General features: G+C 42.7%; 1 protein-coding gene and 1 non-coding gene across 2 annotated transcripts in view; one reads left to right on the forward strand and one right to left on the reverse strand.

Annotated features, from left to right (window-relative positions):
- LOC105564177 (max dimerization protein 1-like) overlaps positions 1–22,780 on the forward strand; it is a 36,065-nt gene extending 13,285 nt beyond the window's left edge. Inside the window, exons 4-7 of the mRNA XM_012016386.1 lie at positions 9,080–9,194; positions 14,419–14,728; positions 21,414–21,550; positions 22,015–22,780. Of these exons, the coding sequence (XP_011871776.1) occupies positions 9,080–9,194; positions 14,419–14,728; positions 21,414–21,550 (562 nt within the window). The 3' untranslated portion in view covers positions 22,015–22,780. The remainder of the gene's footprint in view (positions 1–9,079; positions 9,195–14,418; positions 14,729–21,413; positions 21,551–22,014) is intronic.
- Trnal-cag lies at positions 18,386–18,469 on the reverse strand. The gene has a single exon. It is a non-coding gene; the product is annotated as a tRNA-Leu (tRNA).
- Positions 22,781–23,319: the final 539 nt, after the last annotated feature.

Consider the following 23,319-nt stretch of genomic DNA (forward strand, 5'->3'; position numbering starts at 1 on the left):
CGATTCCGGGGGATAGTAGTTCCTCGTACTGATTCCCCACACGAGAGCCAATTCGATCGACCTCGCTTCCATTTCCATCCGGAAGTGAGGACACGATGAAGGGAAATCGAACATTCGCTCGTCGTGCATACTGGATATCTCGCGAGGATGTAACCCGCGAGAGACTTTTCCAGCATATTTGAGTTATTCCGAATGAGGAAAAAAAAAGAGAAAAATTACGATTATCGAGCTTGTTATTCATTTCTTATCCAGATATCAAAAAGGAGAGATAACGCGTTGTGGTTCAACGAGAGAACAGTCTTTTCACGTTTCCGACGTTGCTTTCTTTGTTTCGCTCTTTTGCTTTCAGTTGAGTTTCCTCGTTCGTTGAGGGAGATGACACGAGATGGTTTTTTATAGATCCTCCGGTCAAGCCGATATTTAAATAGTCATATTTCGGACGAGATCGGATCACATAACTCGTTTCGCGGACTTTTTATCGCGTACAATCGCGTTCGAGAGGTGCGAGTCGAGTCAGCGAAAGCTTGCGCAATACCTGACCTATTGTGCTCGTTAGGGACATTCGGGATCAGCTATTGGATAAGAGACCCCCCCTCTTATCCTCCATCTTCTCCTTATCATCCCGTACCCTCCTCACCGCAATGCGAACGACGTCGTCCTCGGGGATATATCCCTATCGCTGAAAGGGATTGGACCTTCAGGAAGGAAACCCAACTTCCACCGTGCTGAAGGACCTCCACCTAATTCTATGGGGCAGGAGTCTCAGGATTTAGAGCGGAGGTGCACTTTGGGGATTCCTCCTTCCTTCCTCTCCTGCTGTCCCGCTCTCTTCCTTAACGATCAAGTCCTGCGAAGCCAGCAGGAACGTCGAGATCACGACTTGTCCGTCGATTCGCCTTAGAAAGGGGTTCTTATGGAAGAAATGCGGGGGAAATTGGAAGGAAACACGTTGGCAGGTCCGCTATGAATCGCATTCTTAAGAAACAGTTTCTTGTCAAATTTAGTAGCCTCTCTAAGAAATTTTAGCGATGCGCATGTTTTGCAATAATTCGGAACTTTTCTTTTCTCAAATGACCATGTTTAATTTGTACTTTGCAACTGTTCTTTTCTTTTTGGACGCAATTTACTTACGTTCTAATTCTTGCAATTTTCTGTAAGTTTTTATTGTGATATTTTTTAAGTATATTGCAATTGTTGCATAATTTTGAAATCGAATACAATATTTATTTTTGAAAACTTCGAAATTCTAAAATTTCTGGCAATTCAGCTCAATTGTTGATAACAATTTAATATTGTTGTTTTATATTAGCAACAACGACGCTAATGTTTTTATATTTTCAATACGGGAGTCCGAAAAGTTGCAATTGCCACGCTATATTGAAAAGGGTCAACGTCCGCAGATCTTCTATTTGCTTTCGTTCTTCCTTGTTCCGGCGTGGATTCTCGGCATTTGGGATGGCGATTGGTCTCTTTCCTTTTTTTTTCTTCCCGGCGCTTGTGTAGGTCGTGTCTAGCAAAGATCGCGTTTAATAGATTGTGCCAACTGGTATCCGAGCGGAGTGTCGGCCTCCATCGCTTCTTTTTTTCTTTTCTTCCTCCTTTCCTTTCCGCGAGATCGTGCCGCACGTCGTAACCTTTCGTGATGCCCTTCTTTTTTTCTTTCCTTCTGTCCTCCGATTTTCACGACGTCCATCACATCTCCACTCGGAATTTTCCGGTATTTAAACAATGCAAATTTTAGGATCGCGCCTTGTGACTCCAATAATTTATTTGCGATGCACGCAGAGATTTCGCCCTATCTTCTTTTTATCTCAAGATACTATAAAGATTCTATTGATTTGAATTAAAATTATTTTTCTCCGAAACTACGTGACCAACAAATATATCTGTTATTTCGTTCTTTCTTTTCGTTTCCTCGCCGGTAAACTGATTTATTCGACGCGCTATCCGTACACATTTGAAAGAGACTTCTCGGTGACGGTCTTACGATTCCAAGTTCTATTCCGTTGGACGTGGCCCAACGTGATGTGTATACCGTGCCATTGCAATTGCGTCGCGGAGTACATCGAACCCGTGCAGGTGAAAGTGAACCAAAGCGGTACTCTCGCACATTCGTGTTCGTTAGACGGACAAGGCCCCCCCCTTGCTTTGTGAAATCGTCGGCAACCCAAAGGTTAAGCCGCGCGTCGATTCGACGACGAGGTCGCGTTCTCATCGTCGACATCGTTCGCTTTTTTTTTTATACCTCGTCCCGTGACGCTGACACTTCGCTGGTTACGATATTCCAATTTCACGTAGCGCTAAAATTTCTTCGGATCGAAAGGATTTTCAAAAGGCGCTGTTCTACCGTATCAGATATGCGTACGTAAACCTCAAGTACCGAGACGACGGAACGATTCGTGAAACGACGCTTTACAGTCTTTTTTTTTTCTATAATTACGTAATTTCTAAGAACGCAAAGATGCTTTCGCGTGGCGAAGGAAAGCACCTTGTATGAAATTATACAACAGAAAGGTAGGAAGGGTGAAGCGCGCTCGTCATCGCGGTTTTTCAACTGCAACGAATGTTGCATTCGACCTGGTTCGACCTATAGACAGGCTACACGCGATTATCGGAGCCTGGCTAACGGTCGGACGTGCTCTAGCGAGTAACTGTATCGTTCCAGAAAAGAGCACGGTACGTGCACGGTGAGAGGTCAACTTAGGTTACGGATGTTTATCCAGAAGCGCAAAAGCGAGAGGAGAAAAGGGAAGAGAGATACGAGACAAATCCGTTGTTTGCCGAGTTAATGTCGCAGCGGCGACGCAACAATGTGGTCAGCCTCTACGGTCTCTCCGTAGCTTTTACATCATATAATTCTTTCTGTCTGCCTTCTGGCGTCAGTATTCGCACGTTTCAAGCGGTTGGCGAATCTAGGGAGGCATAGGAAGAAAGTCGAGGGAGAAATCGGAAAGGTATATGTAGCCTCGTTGTGTCCGTAATGACAGATAATGCTCGCGAGCTTCTAATCGTTCTAATCGCGGCGTGCAGCCTCGTAATCGTAACTCGTGACGGTCGTGCACTCTTTGTCCCTCTTACCCGACCTGGCTCGAGCCGCTAGAAAATTGTCCGTAGATACTGTATATGTATGTGAATTTGATATAAGTCGTACTTTTCACCGAGCTTTTGATGGCGATTTTATCGTTGCGGTTTATATGCCTCATTAATATTTCATATCTCGTACTAAGTAAAAAGTTTATCGTTCGCGTTTTCATCAAATTCTGCTTTAAATATTCTGCTTAATACTTTGGAGGGTGTTAACCCTTTGAGGCATGGTGGCAACCCACGTTACCACCTCACCTTCTTTACTTTTTGGCCATTTAATTTCTAGTTAACGCATTTAGATCGGGTTTTTTTGACATTTTTTGGATACCTTAACAATAAGAAAACATAAAAAAAAGAGTTGAGTAGTTTTTAATATTTATTGTAAGTTTTATAAATAAACAGATATGAAAAAAACAGCAATTTTTTTCGGAAAAGTTTATTAGTGACCAAGTTTTTTAAAATTGCTTCTTGAAAACTTTGTACAATGATTATGAAAATCTGATAACGGATTCGTAATCAGCGATCCCAAAAACCCTTGTATAGTATACAAAGTGTACAAAGTTTCACAAAAAATGGTTCAATAGCAAAATGTATGCTTCAAAGGGTTAAAAGGGGATCTTGGAAAGAGAGAAATATCTTCCTACATTAGCAGAGGTGCGTTAAACCCAAAGGCGATAATCTCGATCGATGAGAAATTATTTTAAAGCCGCGCGAGTTCCTTTTCCACCTTCGGACGAGTCTGACGCGAAGACAACCCGGGATTACTTGTGGTATTTCTATCCCTACTTATTCCGTGCTGTATTAAGAAGAGAAAGAGCTTGGATCGAGGGTACAGGAATACGAGAATGGTTACCTCGGCGGGGCGGGAGACGGGAAAAGCTTTACGCTCGAGTCATGCGTTGAATAAGTCATGAAGGATCCCGGTGATAACCGCGCGATTTTATCATCGGCGAGAAACCGTGCGACTGCGCAACGAATGTGACTAAAGAGGATGAGCGGTTGGTTCGTTTCAAAATTCGGACACTGTACGCACTATACTCTCTTCGCACTTGGCGCATCGTCGTGGACTGCCAAGTTTAATTCCTGCCCCTCAAAGGTATCGTATTGATCATCTTAACTGCGCGCTTGCTCGCAGCTTCGGCGCACGAAATGAAAGAAACTTATTACGAGGACCAAAGGGTTGAACTATATTTGGAGTACAACGTCGTTGGGAAGTTTTCCGGTTCGCTGTCCCTTCGATGGATCCCAAACGAGACTTTAAAGCGCGATGAAAGTTTTATTGAGACAGCACGAGGGCGAAGGGAGAAGAGGAAACTTCCTGCGAGACCCCAAATTTTACGATCGACCAAGTTTTATCCCCTCCCCCTTGTCCTCGGAAAAAGCGAAACGACTCGTCAGCCAATGCTCGATTTTTTTATCCATTCCAAGTTTTCCGACGCGGGAAGCTTGAGGCAGGGACGTGAATATGTAAGAAATTGAATTGGAAATCTTACGGATTACTACTAGCGTAGAAAAGAATGCCGTTAGGTTCAGCAAAAGAATTCTGGTTACATCCTGAGCGACGTAACTTTACCATAGAGACGAGAAGGATGTGAAACAAAGTGGCGGAGCAAACAGACGTAGAGAAACAGAAGGGGGCGAGGAAGAAAGCGAGAGGGAGAGAAGATACGACGAGAAATAGCTGGCGCAATCACGTGCGGGTTTGAAAGGTCAAGATCAAGTTGCCGAGGGAGATGTGATCTGGAACCGCGGATACAATGAGAAAGGGGGTGCGACGGGCGGGAGGAAGCAGAAGAATAACGCTCTCCCCTGCACATCGACTTTAAAAATAAGATGGCAATCGGCCAGCGCTTCTGTTTGAGTATACGCGCCATATTTTTCGTCGGTCTTCAATTTTTTTTTCGTCCGATAGACGCGATGCTGTGCCCGGTGAAGAGTTAGAGTGTATAAAGTTAGCGCTCCACATTTTGAAAATTTTAATTTTTAAAGTTGTCCCAGGTTCGAACTTTGTACCACATTGTTCCAAAAAGATATTATTTTATTCAAATCGGTTTGCCGTAAAATAAAAATTTTTTCATAAATCGAAGATTTTCTTATCGCTATAGATTGTCCTAGTTGTCCCAAACATTGTTCTAAAAGAGTTAGCTCGATGTGGCAGTACCGGAGTAGTTCCACGCGATCAGGCGTGAATTTTCAATCTCGGATGTGTTGCAAAAGCACGGGAAACGGGTAAAGTACGTTTCCCAATACCGAGGAGGAGACGCGCTCACCTCTAAATCCCTCGGACACACGATCGAGCTGGTCTCAGGACTTGCCACTCCGAATTGGGGGGTCTTAATGAAGGCACGTGCGGACTTCGCCTTTGTCGCTCACTAAGGATTTCGACACAGCTAGAAACAGCTTAATTAAGCGAAACCAGCATTATTACACAGCTGTCCGTATGCACCTACACGTGCCGGTGAATATTCACGTGAACGCGTATTCAACTGTACTGGGTGCCCCGTACAATTTATATCGAGACTTTCGCATACTGAAATTTTGTACGCTGATATTTTTCTCACTTTCTGATATAATCTCAGCGTGAAACTTATATTACGAAATACTTTTGTAATATAAGTATAATAATAGCACGGTTCAAACAGCAGAAGCTAAATTTTCGAGACGTTTCCACAAATTTAAAAAAAAATGGCAAACGTTTCGTGAAAGTTGAAACGTATTTCCGTAAAGAATTCATTTCACTTTATAATACGTAACATCTGATTATCAGACGACGTTTGCTCTATATAAAAGCATTGAAACTAAAATTGCGATATTTTATTGTTCTTCATGCTCTATTAAAGTATTACGTAATCGATTAAAAATTGAGCAACAAGAGTGTAATTAAGGAACAACAACTTTGTTCAAATTATTCATATTTGTCTCACATTGGTATGGTATTTGAAATTATCATAACCCTGCGCGATGGACTGAGGGTCAAAAATGAGAGATGGGAAAAGACCTTCCGCGAAAAGGAGCTTGTGGAGATCTGAGGCAGAGCTCAACTTTAAATGGAATCCCGTTTTGGGAAGCTGCATACAGTTTAATTAAGCCAGACCCATTTCGCTTGTGTCTACAAACGGTATTTTGCAGTAATGCCTCTGCTCCCCCTCCCCCCCTCTCTCTCTCCCTCCTTCCCTCCCCCTCCCTTTCGCTCTCTGTCCGACCTCTCTATAAAGCGAACGCCAGTTGAAGGAAGTCCAAGTTCGCCTAAGTCTCGACTCTCGAGTGTCCGTCCTAATGAATTGCTAAACTATCCCGAATCCCTTCCCTCAAACGAAAGCTCGATTTCCCTGAATGGCTGCCCCTTCCTTCGGGCTTAATGCCCGATTAATCAAGGATACTAATTTTACAAAAAATGGGAGAAAGAACGGGAGAAAATTTTGTCGATCAATAGTTATTTAATAAAAGGCCGATTGGAATTAATCGATGGATATTAAGTCTGTCGGAAATTGGAGTTAAGAAAATTTAGGTTTAATTCGCTCTTGGCGTAATGGTTGATGAATAATGGAGCATTGATTGTTTTTCATAATTTACTTATACAGCTTTGTTCGCGTGTTTTCAGTTACTTTTTCATTTTATTTGGCGAGCAATAAATTGACGTTTGCCACTTCGAGCGTAATTAATTTTGGTTATTTCGATACATCTAGTTGAATGTTTTTGATAATTTTTTGCGGTATCTCATTGTTAGTTTTTAATTTAAATAGCTTTTAATTTGTTACCCTTTTTTATCTCGATTCAGAATATATTTTTCAACAGTACAAGTGACAAGTTATCATCCTTAAGACTTGCGTAGGAGCAATAAATATACGATCAGGGGAGCTGGATTAGAGAGTTAAAAATAAGCTAGCATACTTTAATTTATGCGACAAATGAATAATGTAAAATTAAAAAACAAATTGATTTTTGACGACGAAGAGGCTAGGTTAACAAAGTTCAGTAGATTAACGTTGCAACCACGATTCAGTGTCGCAATAAACGGCATTGTGTAGATACAATGTAATTTGAATCAACACGGTAGCATAATTATAGAGAAGTTTTAGCATTGATAATTAATTGTGTAATAGAGCAAGGTAGAGATAAAAATAGAAAGGAAAGGAAAAAGAGAGGAAGAGAGAGAGAGGGGGGAGAGAGAGAGAGAAAATATAAAGACAAGGGCGGGGATAAAGAAAGAAGGAGGACGAGAGACGAATATGCAACAAGGGGGGTGGTGATGCAGCAATGTAGTGGGATGGACGGATAGACAGAAGAAAGGGGGCGGGGAAGGGACAGATATCGGAGCGGGAGAAGTAAAGTTACGAGGCTGTTTACAGGCGGCTGTTAAAGCGATCTAACTCATGGCCGGCCATTGCTCCCGCCAGGCTTGGCTACGCAACGCAACGTTGTTCGCGCTTTGTACAAGTCGCCTCGAGCGCCGCAGCTGGTTGCGTTTCGCGGGCTAAATCGGGCTTAAATTTCGGCGTAAATCCGAAATTCTCGATTTATCGAAAGGGGAGAGTGTCCAATGTTCGAGATCGCGAAATAGAAAATGGGACGAGCGAAGGGGAACGAATCGCTCGGCCTTTCCGCTCGGCGAATTATCGACTGATATTCGACTGTTGCCGCTCGTTGCGTCCCAAGGCATTCTCCCTTTGAGGGCAATCTCCCGCGTACGTTCCCCCGATCCGCGGAGGGGGTCTGCCGGTAACCACTGCGTCTTTGCCGAACTACCCCGACGACTCCGACGCGCGGAAATTCCGTGCCAAGTATTTATTCATCAGGGTAACCCCCAACCCGGTAAAGGAATTTCATAATGCCGCTGTCACACGCTCTGCCATTGATTGAAGGATCGCCTTCACTACTCCTCTCCCCCGTTGCCCTTTCCCCGTCGCGGCAAAAATGTTGCTGTCGAGCCGAGAACGGCAGCAGCCGTGCAGTGCACTTGGAGAACGGTGCAGGAAGAAACTCTTAATTCCCCGTGACTTTTGGCCCTCCCTCTCTCTTCCCCAATGAAGGTGCGAAACCTGGAGTAATTTTTTCAGGGTTCTACCTGTCAATCTTTATTTTAATTACAAGAATATGCAACGTCGTCGATCGGAAAGCGATAAACGACGATTGACCTTACTGTCTTCGGCAAGAGGAATCGTGCCCTAAAGAAGGTGGTGAGAGCACAGTCGGCGTTACAGATGTACCTCGTATACATGTCGAGTACATGCCTGGACGGAGATATAGACGTAGGGCATGTAGACAGAAACGCGTCTATTTACGGCTGAAACACGTCTACTCCGCAACTCGCGGGGCATAATACCGTTTGATGACGTCATTAAGCCGGAGCGGGCTTATTGTTTCTCGTATAATGTACGTGCAAACGCGTCATCCTGTTTCTGGATGGGTTTGGTTAAGCTCTCCTCACACACATAAGAAAAATCTCTTCCGACAACGTATCCGATGGCGAGAAGATAAAAAAAAATAGATCGAAGTTCAACAATCTGCTTTCGAGAGCGACGGATTTCGCCATGTTCGACATTTCTCTTTATTCGCCTCTCTCGTTTCGTTGCTCCCTGGTTGTGTGAATCCACCCTTAATCCGAAATTCCCGCGGTCTCGTTCTTCCATTATCGCCGACGCGTTCTCCATTTTCCAGGATGGCGACTATAAAGCGATCGTAAACTTATAATTAAATGCCGCTAATGGCACGTGTTGGGCACATGCGGGACGCACGCATCCTCGCGACTGCGAGCGTCTGCGCGTCCGAAAATAGATGTCTTTTCGGGCCTCTTTTCCGTTATTAAGACATCGTCCTAAAATTAAAAAGTCTTACATTTTGTAGGAACTCTTCTTAAATCTTAATCATTGGCTAAGAATGGTAGAGGAAAGTGGGGCACGAAGGTGCAATTCGATCCTAAGAAGAATAATTTAGTACGAAAGAAAAAAAATTATAGCTACAGTTGGTTACGCTAACGCTTCTCTTTCTGTTGCAGGAGAGCCCACCTTAGGACTTGTCTCGAGAAGCTGAAGCTGCTGGTGCCACTCGGGCCTGAAACCTCGAGGCACACCACGTTGGGCCTTTTGACCAAGGCCAAGCGTTTTATCAAGGTGAGTGGATCAATCGAAGTGATAAAAAAAAACAATTAGGTATTGTAAGAGTGAAAACTCACGGGAAAAACGTTCCTCTTTTCGACAACTACCCGAGTAAAAACTAACCATATTAGGGCTAATTCAGGCAGGCCCCGATAAGGATGATAACAAGATTCCTTAAAAAGGACGTTGGGGCTTTATTAAATATTGTTAAGGATGCTCTAGTTTCACGAATTCTGGGTTGCTCTACTATTACCATATTGATATTATTAAGAATGCCCTAGTTTCACGAATTTCCTCATAATGGGGTTTGAAGTTTAGGCTAACGTTTGTTATTGTTATATACTGAATAGTATTAGTACCACTCGCTGCCGCGACGTGGCAACCGCGCGTTAGGCTTTCTCGCAAGTAAAAGTCATCCCGCATTAATATAAAAGACGAGCCGATTATGATCCGGCAGCGAGTTGTCTGGATCGTGGATAAACTCAATGACCTGAATATACTTTCGAAGACTATATAATTTAACACAATTAAAAATTACTTAAAAAATTAAGTTTCTTAAAATTTCTGCTCGGTAAGCCTTAATTAAGGATAAGGATTAATATTTTGAAAGGGCCTGATTATGTTTTCTTATGGGGTCTTGATAATATTTCTTTATAGTAATTTATTAACTTCAGCTTACAGCCAAGAAGTGGACTTGGTTTACTATATGTTCTTAACTCATTCATTCTTGCATACTTATTTCCATCCTCCCTATTTTCATCCTTGCATGTTGTGAGTAGTATTTCTAATTGCTTTATTTACTTACTTAATTTACTTGTATTTGAAACTTAAATTTAACAATTCTAAGCTTAGCTTTATTCTATGTTAAATTTTTAGCCTATTTGTACTTACACTTGTATGGATCTTATATTTCTTATTTATACTTTATTAGTCTTATATTGATCTTATAGATAATATTTCTTTATAAGGCCCCAATAATATTTCCGTACAAGATTCTTATAGACTATTCGTTACAAACTTTTCAGGGGTCTGATCATTTATACGTATTAGGACCCGATTAATATTAAGGAAAATTGATCAGGACCTTTTCACAGCCTTATTGATGTTTTACTATACTCTGGTAGCGACCGTCCGCACTGAGAGACTTAGAACTTGCCACACGAGAGTGTTCGAGATCTGCGTAGAGATATTATTGCGCGCCGAAGAGAAATAAAGAGAGAAAGGGCGGTGGAACTCGGGATTTGAGATATAAGCAGGAAGCGCATTAGAAGCATTGTTTCCCGGTTGGAATAGGTTCGGAAGGGACAAATGGCCGGGAGGAAGGGCCGCGCGGCGTAGAGAAAGGCAGAGCAAGGTGTTACAGCAAACAGAGTGGCGATGCACAATGGATGCGTAGTTAGTAAATTACAGACTGCCAGGGACAATGGCGTGTGCGTACTGAGCAAACGGGCGCGCGTGTGTGCGTGTCAGAGCTTTCCACGCGGTCTACAGGGTGACGCGGATAGAAGCGCGGTGACTCGTACAGGTGACGGAGGCGCGTGTTCTTTGTTTCCGCTAGACCAGTTGTCCTCGTAAAATGTACTTAAGATATTCACCATTCTCACGCGCGCGCGCGCGCGCGCGTCATGTCCCGGATATGCATTCTCGAGGTATACTTGAATTCAGAATACGACTTCCTCGCCATTTACCTGACTTATCTCGCCTCCTTTTTCACGACGTAGTTTTCCGTGCAAATGTTTTTCCTTGGCGTAACAATGAAATGTGAAAGTGACGTTTTTTTGTAGGCTCAACTTTTTCCAAAGTTCTTCGAAGGACACCCGGAAAGAATCTTGACAAACTGATAAGCGGGATTTAGTAAATTCCCGATAACGATATGATAAATCCAATGGGAATAGATTTGGCCGATGACATGAGAAAGGAAAGTCTAAAGATTGTCCAAAAGAATGGTAGAATAATGAGTATCGTTTGAAAAATAATCCAGCGTAAAAGGCTGGCACGAAGTTGCTGCGCTCGTTTTGCCGACGCAATTTCTTCAACATCTGTTAGAATCCGAGGCGCTCGGAGCACCCTGTAGAGTCGCAAGCAGCAGTGCGTATCCACCGTTCATTCGTGTATGCATAGTCCGCGTGGGAGACTCGGCGTGTACATCAATCTGACCTGCGGGCACCTGTGTATATTATGTGCCTGCGTTAGGTAGGAGAAAAATGCTCGTCCGTCCGCCATTTGAGGAGGAAAGCCGCTACGCGTCGTTTAAGAGGGCATCTTGCAAGCGCAATAAAGTTCGCGGTATCGAGAGCTGATGAAGGCACCGCTATATAAAAGAACGATTTCGCCGCGATACGTAACGTTAGATCGTCAACACCCACGCTATGAAAAAGGAAATCTTTTTTTTTTCAATTTAATACTTTACACGCGACTTGCCGATTGGTCCGTCAGTGACAGTAGGGTTGATTAAGCACGGCGGCGGCAGAGCCAGGAAATTTCGATCGTAAAAGGCAAGGTGGAAGATGAAGGAGTAAAGAGAGCGGGTTGAAAAGAGGATGGATGGAAGTTAAGAAGGCGGCGGTGAGAGGAACTGGGAGACATGAAAGTGTCGTTTCTATAGCGGTGGTTTACACCCTCGTGAGGAAGTAAGATGCCGGGCGGGGGGGGGCGGATAGGGCAGAGGTGGAGGGTTGAAGCGATTCGTATTTTGCGAGGCTGGCGGCGTGTAAGTCTTCATTTGTCCGCCTTTGAACTTCTTCCTTTCTGTTTCGCCCGGCCTTCTCGTGATTCTTTTCACACTTCGGTAGACGTTTCCGCGTCGCTAATTATTCTTTTCTCTCTCTCGTCCCGTCCCCCTCTGCATTTGGCTACGTATGTGCAACGATAAATGGGTATAAAGAATAAGACGACTGATTTGGAATTTTTTTACTTTGGTAAGTGGTACCAAATATCGCCTATATATGTAACCCCAAAGTTTTAGCGAAACTAATATTGATATCTGTTAACTGTGGGCAGAATTGTGTGTAAAGTAGGATAATTAGCTTATTTTACGAACAACACCGGTATTTTTAATATAGTTGTAACGATGACATTTTTGTAAAATGACGTCGGCTGATTTAGTGACAGGGGCTTACGGGAAATAGTGTAGTTGTATTATTGCTTGTCTTTTTTTCCAAATCCAAGAGTACCACGTTAGAGAGTGTGAATCAAAGAATCGAATTATGGTATTACAATTAAACGTCAAAACGCAATGACAGTTAAGTATTAACAATTAATTTAATACTAAGGTCACAAGTAGGCCATATTAGGAACGCGTTTTAAAACATGACACTTTCCATTTCGTTACAAAATTTGCGAAAAAAAACTAAGTTAGCAAACGCTTACAACATTTTCCAGTTGGTGACAAAGTGATGTCTGTCCGTCATTTTAAGCTCCATCAGAACTTTCTTCGACCATTTTTGTGGCCACAGGGATAAAAAATAGTTAGGGTAGGCGATATTTGGTGCCACTACCTTATAATCGAAAGATCATAAGATGTGATCTTTTCATTTTTACTCCTGGTACGACTGCTTGTTTTCTTGGACGTAAATATTTAAAATAAGTATTCTTTTCGATTTTTGCGGAAAAATCGGCAACATTAAATCAAATAGAATTCGATTGGTTTGCATTATTGAAATGATGTATTGTTGCAGATATTTTTCTTGATATTTTTCAAGACTTCAAAATGGTTCTTTTTAATGTCTCACTACGGCACCCTTTTGTCTACACGTTTCGCACGCGTAGAAAAATTGATTTATGTTAAACAATTTTATGATGGGATTGAATTCCCCATTAATACGTGACGCAAAGCGCCGCAACAATTTCGATGCCGATTATATTGCGAGCAATATCGACCGGCGCAATGTAAATGGTAAGAGTTGAGCCGAGTCTCACACTCCTGAGGTCGGTCGATTGACTTTACGGCAAGGTACGCTCCGCCTGACGCTTTTCTTAGCCTCGTTTTATCTCCGTTGTAAATTCATATCGAGTAAAATGGAAAGCACGAAAGCAGGAAATTTCCTACGAGCGCGATGTCAACCGCGCTGCCATAAACACGCACACGCAGACACGTCGCCCGTCGTGTGAAGCCTTAATCTGCGATCAGGTGATTTCGTCGCCAAGCTACTTCCACCCCCTTTGGTGTCATCCACCCTACATCTAAAGCGCCGTTGACTCCCGGCTATCTTATCGCCCTAAATTTTTCACTGCGGGGACGTAACTAACAGTCGTGAAATCTGCCAGTTTCTGTCCTCGAGTCGAAATGTTTCTTTTTAGGAATGACCAGTATATCTATCCGAATAAAATTTCGGGCTAATACGCTAAAACGTATGATAATAAAAATACGTTCGAGCCCAGCAGCCACAGTGCTCACATGTACGTGTATATTTTATAATTCGACTCTGTCTTACGTGACGACGATTACTCACTTAGTACTACTTGATAAGGACCCAAAAAATAGGGCCGAAACATTGTAGTAAACTAATAAAGTAACTAGCCAGTTGGGTTGACTATAAGTTTCCCGTTTCAATTTCTAATACGCTAAAATCTCGAGAAACTGCAGATTTAAAATTCGAAAACGCGAAAGTAAAAATGTTTCATCTAAATAAAGTTTTCGAAATAGAATGGGCAAAATTAGCATTGAAAAAATGCTAGTTTAAAATTTAAAGAGCTTTCTATCTTGAACCTTTACAGTGAAAAAGTGTGCACAGCCGCTAAATCTACGCGTATCAAATACTACGCGGTAGACTACGCATTTAGTTGCATTCGATTATTTCCTGTTCGGTGATTTGCACCGGAATTGGTCGGCCTCTTCTCGGTAAGCGCTCGCTGTTGCGTTACGAAATAGCATGCCGTATACAATACAAAGGAAACCGATTATCGGCCGACGTCGATCCTGTTGGCAGCTCTCAGAACAAAGTGAAACGGAGAGATGTTTGAAGATAAACAGTTAATTAAATCAAAACTTTTTTTTTCTCTATACACCGAATAGACTCGCATCTCCCGGCATATCTGCATTAAACCATAGCGCTAAATCATCAATAAATACAATAGAATATTACAGAATGCAATAGAATCTCACACACACAACTATACAATATATAATATAAATATATATTGTAATATATAATTATATTTGAAACTGTCCACACATATTATACCCTGAAATATTGTCAGTATACCACACTAATCACGTGTCATATCGTCTGGGTTACAGAGCCTGGAGGACCGCGAACGTAAGCACGCCATACACAAGGAACAGCTGTCGCGCGAGCATAGGTTCCTGAGACGGCGGCTCGAGCAGCTGACGAACCAGACCGGCCTGCACGGCCTTCATGCGCTTCACGGCCTCCACGGGCTCAGCACGAGCGCGCCGACCGGCTCCGTCGCCGCTGCCGCCTCCGCGGCGATGCTGTCCAAGCGGCGCAGCATCTCCGAGTGCTCCCTAGGCACGGCGTCCACCAGCTCGACTGGAAGCTCCAGTAACTCGGACAGGTCTGCAGGTAGCCCATCAATCTCGGAGTCCGGTAAGTATCGCAACGAGATCGTCATTAGGTGTCGAGTCGAAGGTGCGTTCCTTCCAGTTGGACGTCTTTGCGTCTCCTCGCAGTCTTCATCTCTGCCTTGCTCTCCCAGTAGTATTAAGCGTATCTCACTTCCTCTATCGTAGCGCGCGATATGTATTGATTCCATGTTAATTAACGAATTTCAGCAACAAACTTCTATACCGATTGAACTAGTTCGGAACAATGAATTGCATAGTAACGTAATAAAGTCACGGAATGACCGTAGTAATAAAGTGTATTTAATAATAGAAATATTTTTGCGATCTTTGTACATTCTTATATGCAGCAGATTAATAATCATGATTTTTAACGTCAACCGCAATCGAGCGTAACACATTAACAATAATTTATGGTAGAATTTTATCTTTTCCTCGTAAAAATCTTCGTATAATCCACCGCATTTTTTACGCAAAGGTCTTCAAAGTACAAAGAGGATTTTCGCCAGCAACGCTGTTTTCTTTTCTAACTGGCTTGATTCCGTCGATTAAATCTTAATCGTCGCGAGTCGGAATTAAGATGGGAAGCAGCGCGATAAAAGCCACTTTATCGAAGTCGTAAAGTCGAACGGGTTAATCTTATAATATTTCCCGAAGCGTCATTGTTTAAACACGATGCACACGCACACACACGCGCGCACACATACAATAAACACACAATAGCCGTATATCGCGGCACACAATAGTTCTTATGCTGATTTTTCGAAGTCGTACAACTTTTTAATTTGTTTCAGATAATCGATCGAATATAACGTGTCGACGAAAGCATTTTCGTACAAAGCATTCATACACGGAGAGAATTTTCTCTTAAAATTTGTCCTGAAAATTATATCGTGGGACAACATGGCATTTTGAAGAATTTTATGAGTTTTTTGAAAATTTACCATACTTTTTACTAGTAATTATACTTAGTTTACATTTTACTAGTACTAATTGCAAGTATAATTGTGGTAACATTTGAAAAACTCATAAAGTTCTTGAAAATGCCATGTTGTTCCGCGATTACATGATTTTCAGGGTAAATTTTAAAAGAAAATTCTCTCGGTGTATGTTTTTCCATTTAATTCTCATCGTAACTTTTACAAATCCTTTTACTTTCGGTACGAAACAAAAGGTAACGCGGCGTGTCTCAGTTTTGCCGATATAACTTTTTATTATCCAAAGATATAGAATTACGTCACGTTTCTAGATGAAGATGTTTTCAAAATTTACATTTTGTATGCGTTGACCAACCGTGGCGACGTGTGTACATAGTAAAAATGCATTCGCCGCCGCATGAAATATCGCGTCTTGCGGGGGTGGATGAGTTTTCCAAAGGAGTAAAAAAAAAGAGGTCGAGCTAGAGGAAGGCGAAGGAAATCGGAAAACGTCGGGGGTGTGCGCGCGGGGTGGTTGGACGTTGAAATTGATGATCCCGCGGGAATATCTCCGGCGAAGCACTTATCATAAGTCACGTGTGCCACGCCGGCGATTTTTCGAAAGCCACCCCGAATTTGCCGCGCTTTCTACCTCGGAATAGCGAAATTTATTGTAACTCTTTTTCTCTTATCTCCATTACTAATTACCTTATTAAATATTAGATGCACACGAGAGATCATCAATCTGGTCCGAAATTACACGTTCTATTGCTTTTTAAAATTATCAATTGCTTTCCCGTGTGCCTCTTATGTCAATAATGCTCTCGACATAATATCGTGCATTTAAATGCATATACCACAATGATTGCGGAGTAATCATGTGTCTCCATTACGAGATATGTTCACTCCGGTGAGTCCGGCTTTACATTTATGGACTCAAATAGAATGTGTGTTTTGCGTTGTAGCAATCTGGATAAGGCACTCTCTTCCACATAAACACACACATAAACACCCGTATACATATACTCGCGGAATTATTTCAGGACGATTACCTCGGGCACCTTAATGTTGTGAGATTGTTACGCTTAGCTAAATTACTAAACGTGATAAGATCCCTCTTTAAGATTTGCTATCCCAGCCATTAGTGACGGATCGTTGTGGTTTATGCGCTGTGGCTAAATGTTGTAGTCGCGTATTAGTCAGACAGAACGTATTGGAAACTCAATATTTGTTTTTCCTCGTAGTTTTCGTTTATCACAACGGAGTACTTATTAATTTTTCGTAAATCTTTAAATATGGATACAGAAGCACTAAGAATATACAAAGAATGATTGCTTAACGCAGAATCGAGGAAAACTAATTAAATGCATTTTTGTGATGCATGTCGCCACAGTTGGTCAACGCAGACAAAATATAAATTTTGAAAACATCCTCATCTAGAAACATGACGTAATATTATATCGTTGGACAATAAAAAATGATATTAGCAAAATTGAGACACGACGCGTTACCTTTTGTTTCGTACCAAAAGTAAAGAAACAGAATTGAGAGAAAAAATTGGGGGGGAGGGAGAGATAATCTGTGGAAGCGGAATTTAATATGAAACAGAGACAAGTGTTTCTAAACAAAGAGCAAGAAGTGGGAAAGGGGAGAAGGACTCTCTGACAAGTCAAATATGCCCGACGTTCCCGTAAGATAATCATTTCTAACATGGACAATGTGCAGACTTTCTTGAGTTCGAAGTGATCCTTCAGACAAACCCTTCTATGCTTTGTCCTATAATTTCTTTCGAACAAAATGGAAGCAAATATAAAATGCAGTATGACACGACTGCAGTGGGTCATATATTTGACAAATATGTGTGTAGCTGGTCAATCGAACTTTCTTTTAACAATTAAAGAATAGTAGAATATTTTTTACCGACAGTTTAAATGAACCACTGGTGACGTATTAAATGTCCAAATACGATGCATTTGATTCGAAAATATCTAACAAATGTAAATCTAGTAACGATAGCATACAATATATAATTCTTGTAAGCTTTCTAGTACTTGCGTTTAAACTGAAATATTTTATTACTGAAATATTTTATTACTTGAGAGTAATGTTTGTTCAACTGAAGTCCTTTTCTCTTCCTGCCTTTTTGAAGAAGACATATAACAAAGAAACTAGGCAGTTGGATGTGTAAATCTTGAAACGTGAATTTTTATCGGACTCATTCAGCATTTGATCGTCCACATTTGTCCACATTGTTGGTAAATCACGTGGTTTCCACCGTGCAAAAACATTATAAGCAAACAAATTGAGTAAATTTTATCAGAAGCTTGTCCCAGTGTGTTCTTTAATTGCATTCACATCTCGTGTATAATTGAACAAAAAAAGAGCACTTAGAATTTGTGAAAAGATTTGCTCAATTTTTTTTTATTTAAAATTATGTTGCGGTATGGACAAAAACAATTATTTATGGGAAAATTGCGTGATCAAATACCGCATTTTACAAAAATACACCTTTTGGGATACTATATTAGTTTTATAAATATCAAAAAGTTTGATAATTCGTGTGATTCTCAGCAGATTTTGAGATTTTTTTTCTCTTATATCAATTAGCTGCGTTCTTGAGTCTTCGATATCCAGCACGGTACCTTTGTGGCCAATTTTGTCCGATAATTTGAATGAAAAACTGACAATTTGATGAAAAACTCCAAGAAAAGTGGTTTAGAAATATTCATAATTATTTATTTAATTTTTTCGAAAAAAAGAAAAGTTGTCAGAAGTGGGATTCGAACCCACGCCCACAGAAGTGGACTGCGACCTGAACGCAGCGCCTTAGACCGCTCGGCCATCCTGACGACACGAAGCTGAGTAAGACTGGGACATACATATAGCTGATTATTGGTGCTCGAAATAAAAGCTTTTTAAAATATCCAGCAAGCACACTAATAAATGGAAAGTTTTATTTCAACGAAGGGAAATTAGAAAGACGCGATGAAACGTTTGGAAATCGTGCGAGGAAAAAATTCGAAAATAATTGAAGATTTAGCTTGTTTTATGCAAAGCAATGTAACGAGGTTGACGGTTCATTAAAATTCCAAAATTTTCAAAGTTCACTTTTATGAAATATTTGAGGTAGTATATTAGCGAAAATAACGAAAAGAGACTATCCAATTTGAACGAATCATTAACTTATTCTGCGAATAATCCTCGCATTCGTCGCTCTCGCTCGACATATTCAAACTTATAATAGCGCGGGGTGGAGGGACGGGAGTGATTGAATTATAAAATTATTCGCGTCAGCCATTTCGCGCGTATATATTCACGGGCGGCCATCGATGGATCCACGGTAAATCGAGCGTGGAAATATCCACCGTAAAACTTACCCGGGGTCTTCGAAAACCCTATGAAAGTTTCCGCGTGGCTTCGTGCCGCGCACGGCGATTGTATTATATTATCTTTCACGCACGTCACGTGACCGAAGAAATATACTGACCAGCGAACTATACCGCGCGGCCCGAAGTTATCGCAACTGGGTTGGGACGCGCGCGATCGAGACTTAATCGGGACCGACGACACGTATAAATAGATTCAGATAATCCGTCCACCGAGCGGAGCCGGAAGTTGGCGATTTAGGAGTCAAAGAGAGAGACAGACAGAGAGAGAGAGAGGGGGGGGGGGTTTCGCGGCGGTTTACCTGTCTTGCTCTATCGTTTACCGCGAGACGTCATCTCAATGCCGCGTAAATGCAAGTGCGAAATTGACGGAGACGCAAACTCGAGTCCGCTCCACTCGACGTCTAATATCGCGGGTCCCAACGCGAAATGTCGTCCGCATCTCCGCTCGAAACTTCGCTCGTAAGCGCGAAGTAAGAGTTAATTATCGCGCTCGTGACGGATATTATTGTTATCTGCCGTCAACTGCCACCTTCTCCCCTCTCCCCGCCCTTCTTCTTTCCCATTTGTTCCTGATAAACGCGCCGACACGCAACGGGGCTGCGCGCTGTGCACCGTACCCGCGCGATAACGTGAAATGATTAACTAGGAGGATAACGTGACGCGCGACTTATTTTTACTCGCTTCGCTCGGAACATTGAAATTCATCCCCGCGGTAGGGTGGAATGGTCTCGCGTGTTTTTTTTTCCACAGCCCACGCACCGCTAGGCGGCGGGGGAATGACGAATTTGGCGATGCCAGGGGTGCGCACGACGCCGGTTTTAACGAACTCTTTCGTTCGCCACTCGTGCCACCCTTAAAACCGCCGTTTTAATCAGTGCCTCTCAAATCGCGCCGCTCCGCGCTCATCGCCCCCTCCCCCCCCCCTCCGGCAATCGATATGCGCGGCCAATCAAAGGAGCATTTTTTTCCCCGTGACGTGTTCGATATTATTCATCTCGTGTCACGTCCAAATCGCCAAGATTCAAATTTGAAATTTGGACGTGGCGCGTTCCGTGCGACGCGCGTTTAAAAGGATTCGTTCGACACCTATGCACCTTAATCCGAAGCGATTTCGCACGTTTGTTACCCCGTTCGCGGACTGCCATACCTTCCGCGTCTGTGTTTTGAGCGCCACTGTCACCTGGACAGGTTAGCGATGTCGAGGACGCAAAAGGTAGAGAGGGGTGGGAAGGGGTGGAGGCGGGTGGTGACGAGGGCAGATCTGGTTCGCTTAGTGTGACGAGAATAGAGGCATGTTATTGATTATGGAAAAATACCCCCGGCTCACAGAGCGCCGCGGGCCGTCGGGTGGGCGAAGGGGGTGAGGGCAGAGCTAGCAAGTGTGGTCGACACCCCCTCGTCTTCTTCGAGCTGTGCCTTCCAGCGGGTGTCATGGCTACTGTACACCCCCCTGCAGTCTCTCTCTCTCTCTCTCCAGCGTGTTCTTCGTTTACCCTCCCTCCCCTTGCTTCCTCCTTCGTATCCCCTCCCCCTCCCCGTTGTTGCCCCATCATCCCTTCGTCTGGCGGTATGACATCATAATAACGGCGTGTCCTTGCCGGCTTACTCGCCGTCTCTCGCGAGTATCGGCCAGACGGTGCGTGCGGCGGATGCGTCTTCTTACGTCATGGAAGGGAGCGCTTTCGATATGGGGAAGGCGATACTGTTTAAAACGCTTCGTCAGGGATGACTCGTGCGTGCGCGAGCTTTCAACGTGCCGCTGAAAGATTGTCGGGGTCTACAACCGACAGATCAATAAGTTTAGCTTAGAATGGCCGACAAACTCATGCAGGCTTTTATCAGATCAAAGTATTTTGCTTCGACGCCCCTTCCTCGGATTTTTTACACGCTTCTCTGGTTAAACACGTACGGGGATGACCCCGGGAGTCTGGCGAGTCGCTCGAGAGCGAAGAGACCTCGGCAGATTTATGAAGAGACAGCGAGTCTCGATGGAAACGCTCAGAATTTAACCAGAGAGGCGGGAGGGGGGTGGGTGGGTTTCTCCCCGTGGAAGACGATCTTCTTGCTGCCATTAATTAATCTCGCGTGATAAATGTTAAGCTGGCTGCCATCTTGGAGGATGCTAGACGCGCTACCAGCTGCGCGCCGTAATAGCGGCGGATGCCGATGCATAAATTTCCGCTAATTTTTCACGGCAACCTCGTCTATTGCGTATTAATCAGCGGAAGCAGAAAAAAAATTAATCCCTCGAGCTACAATCGATTTTCAATTTTTGATGAGCGCGGGGTGACTTGTTCGTTTTTTTGTCCGTCGCGCTCTCGATGCGTAAACGAAAGGATTATTTTGTCATCGATCTCTCCCCTCCAGATTAAAACAATGCGAAAATCCGCGCTTTTTGTTGCAGATGAAGTGGATGTGATTGGTTACACGAGCAATCAATCAGACACCGATGATCATAGTAGCGTACAGAGTAGTAGCGACAGCGGTGTCGCGATGTCCACCTCCAGACTGACTCTTTCCGAGATGATGGACAATCTTTAGGTACGTATACCGGATGGATTCATTGCCGGCGATTTTTTCGCGGTCGCTCGCACCGTCCCGCATTGGTGCGTGCCAATTTGGAATAGTGCGGGCAACCGAGTTCTCTATTAGACACGAAAGCGTAGAAGAATTCTATTTGGAAGGTAACGTCAATTTAGACCAACACGGGACGAACGAATTGAAGTAAATTTGAATTGAGAAATAACAATGTTTTTTCCTTACAAAAAGTTTATTGTCGAACTTAGCATCGAAATAGAGAGTTATCTGTAGCTGATCACGGTCTATGATGAATGAAACGCCGTATGCTAAGTACGGGAAATCGTTACGAGTGTAGAACGTAAATCACCAAAGGGATAAAAAGCGGAAGATAGGAATGGATGAGCGGGGGAGCGGAGGGGGAGGGACAAGGGTGGTGGATGTTGGGCAAATAAATTCTCACATTGCTTCCTCCGCGCTATTTGCAGACAAAGAGGCGGTGCGATGGCGGCGAAAGAAGAAGCGGTTGAAGAAGGAAAAGAGGGAAGAATAGGGAAGGGGAGATAGAGCGAGAAAGGAAGAAGATCCATCGGGGCGTACGAAAATTGACGGCGCGCGAGATATCGACTCATACACACATTACATATATACACGTAAAATGCACATTTAAATTCGTACTCAATGCAACTTTGTCCTTCCAAAATGGCCTGACTGGCAAAGCAACGTTAGAGAAGAAGGAGTCCTTTAGATGTCACTCGACTTTGCGAAGATCCTCGAAGAACGGAATAGATTTCAAACATCGGAAATGAAGGGTACGAGAGACTTGAATTGCCAAGGCTCGGAGAACATCAATCGTGACGCAAAGGAGAAGAAAATAGGGGAAACGAAATTATCCTTGATACTATCTCGGTTCTAGCCTACAATATAAAAAATAGTCTTCAGTACTTTTGTTGAATATTGCGAAGAAAAGACAATTGACCCGAAGAAAAGATATCCATTAAAGAATCCGAGAGAGGAAGGAAGAGAGAGGATAGAATAGGAAAACTAAAGACGGAAGAAATGATCCACCTAAAGTGCATATAGGAAGAAGGCGGAAGTAACAGCTTAGGAAGAGACTGAAGAAAGGATATATAAAATAGACTTTATCAAGTTTTACAGCTATGTTTTATAGCTAAAGAGAACAACATTTGGAAAGAAAATGATTCACCTGGACAAAAGACAAGAGCATCAGGGATAAAGAAAGGGAGTTAAGAAGCAATGGAAAAAGAAGAAATATCTGCAAAAATGAGAAAATTTGACGAAGAAGAAATCCAGCCATCTTTCAGAAATTGATCTCGATGAAAAAGGAATAGGAACATGGAAGATAAGAAAAAAGTGAGCGAAATGAAGAGAAAAAGAGAAGGTAACAAGAACATCTTGAAGAATGTGAAGAATAAAGAAGATTATTGTAAATTATCGAGCATTGACGAAATCATAGCAGCATTGTATATATTTTTAAGAACGAACAGATTTATTAAGACAGCGTAGTTATGCAACAAGGGGGAGAGAGAGAGAGTGTGTGTGTGTGAAAAAAGGAGAGAGGAAGTGCATGTATGTGTATGCGTGAGAGAGAAAGAAAGAGAGAGGGCAAAGAAGCTAAATGAAAAATGAAGCTATGGTAATGTTAAGCAGTAACTGATTAAATTCTTCGTTTCGTTGCGAGTTTATCCCGCATTCTTAAAAAGAATGAAATGAGGTATCGATTGATCATTTTGAGACTCGACTATTGAAATACGCGTCTTTTTTTATTTACA

Source organism: Vollenhovia emeryi, unplaced genomic scaffold (assembly GCF_000949405.1).
Source record: "Vollenhovia emeryi isolate VEMERY1.0 unplaced genomic scaffold, V.emery_V1.0 DF939168.1, whole genome shotgun sequence".
In the NCBI taxonomy this organism is placed as follows: Eukaryota; Metazoa; Arthropoda; class Insecta; order Hymenoptera; family Formicidae; genus Vollenhovia; species Vollenhovia emeryi.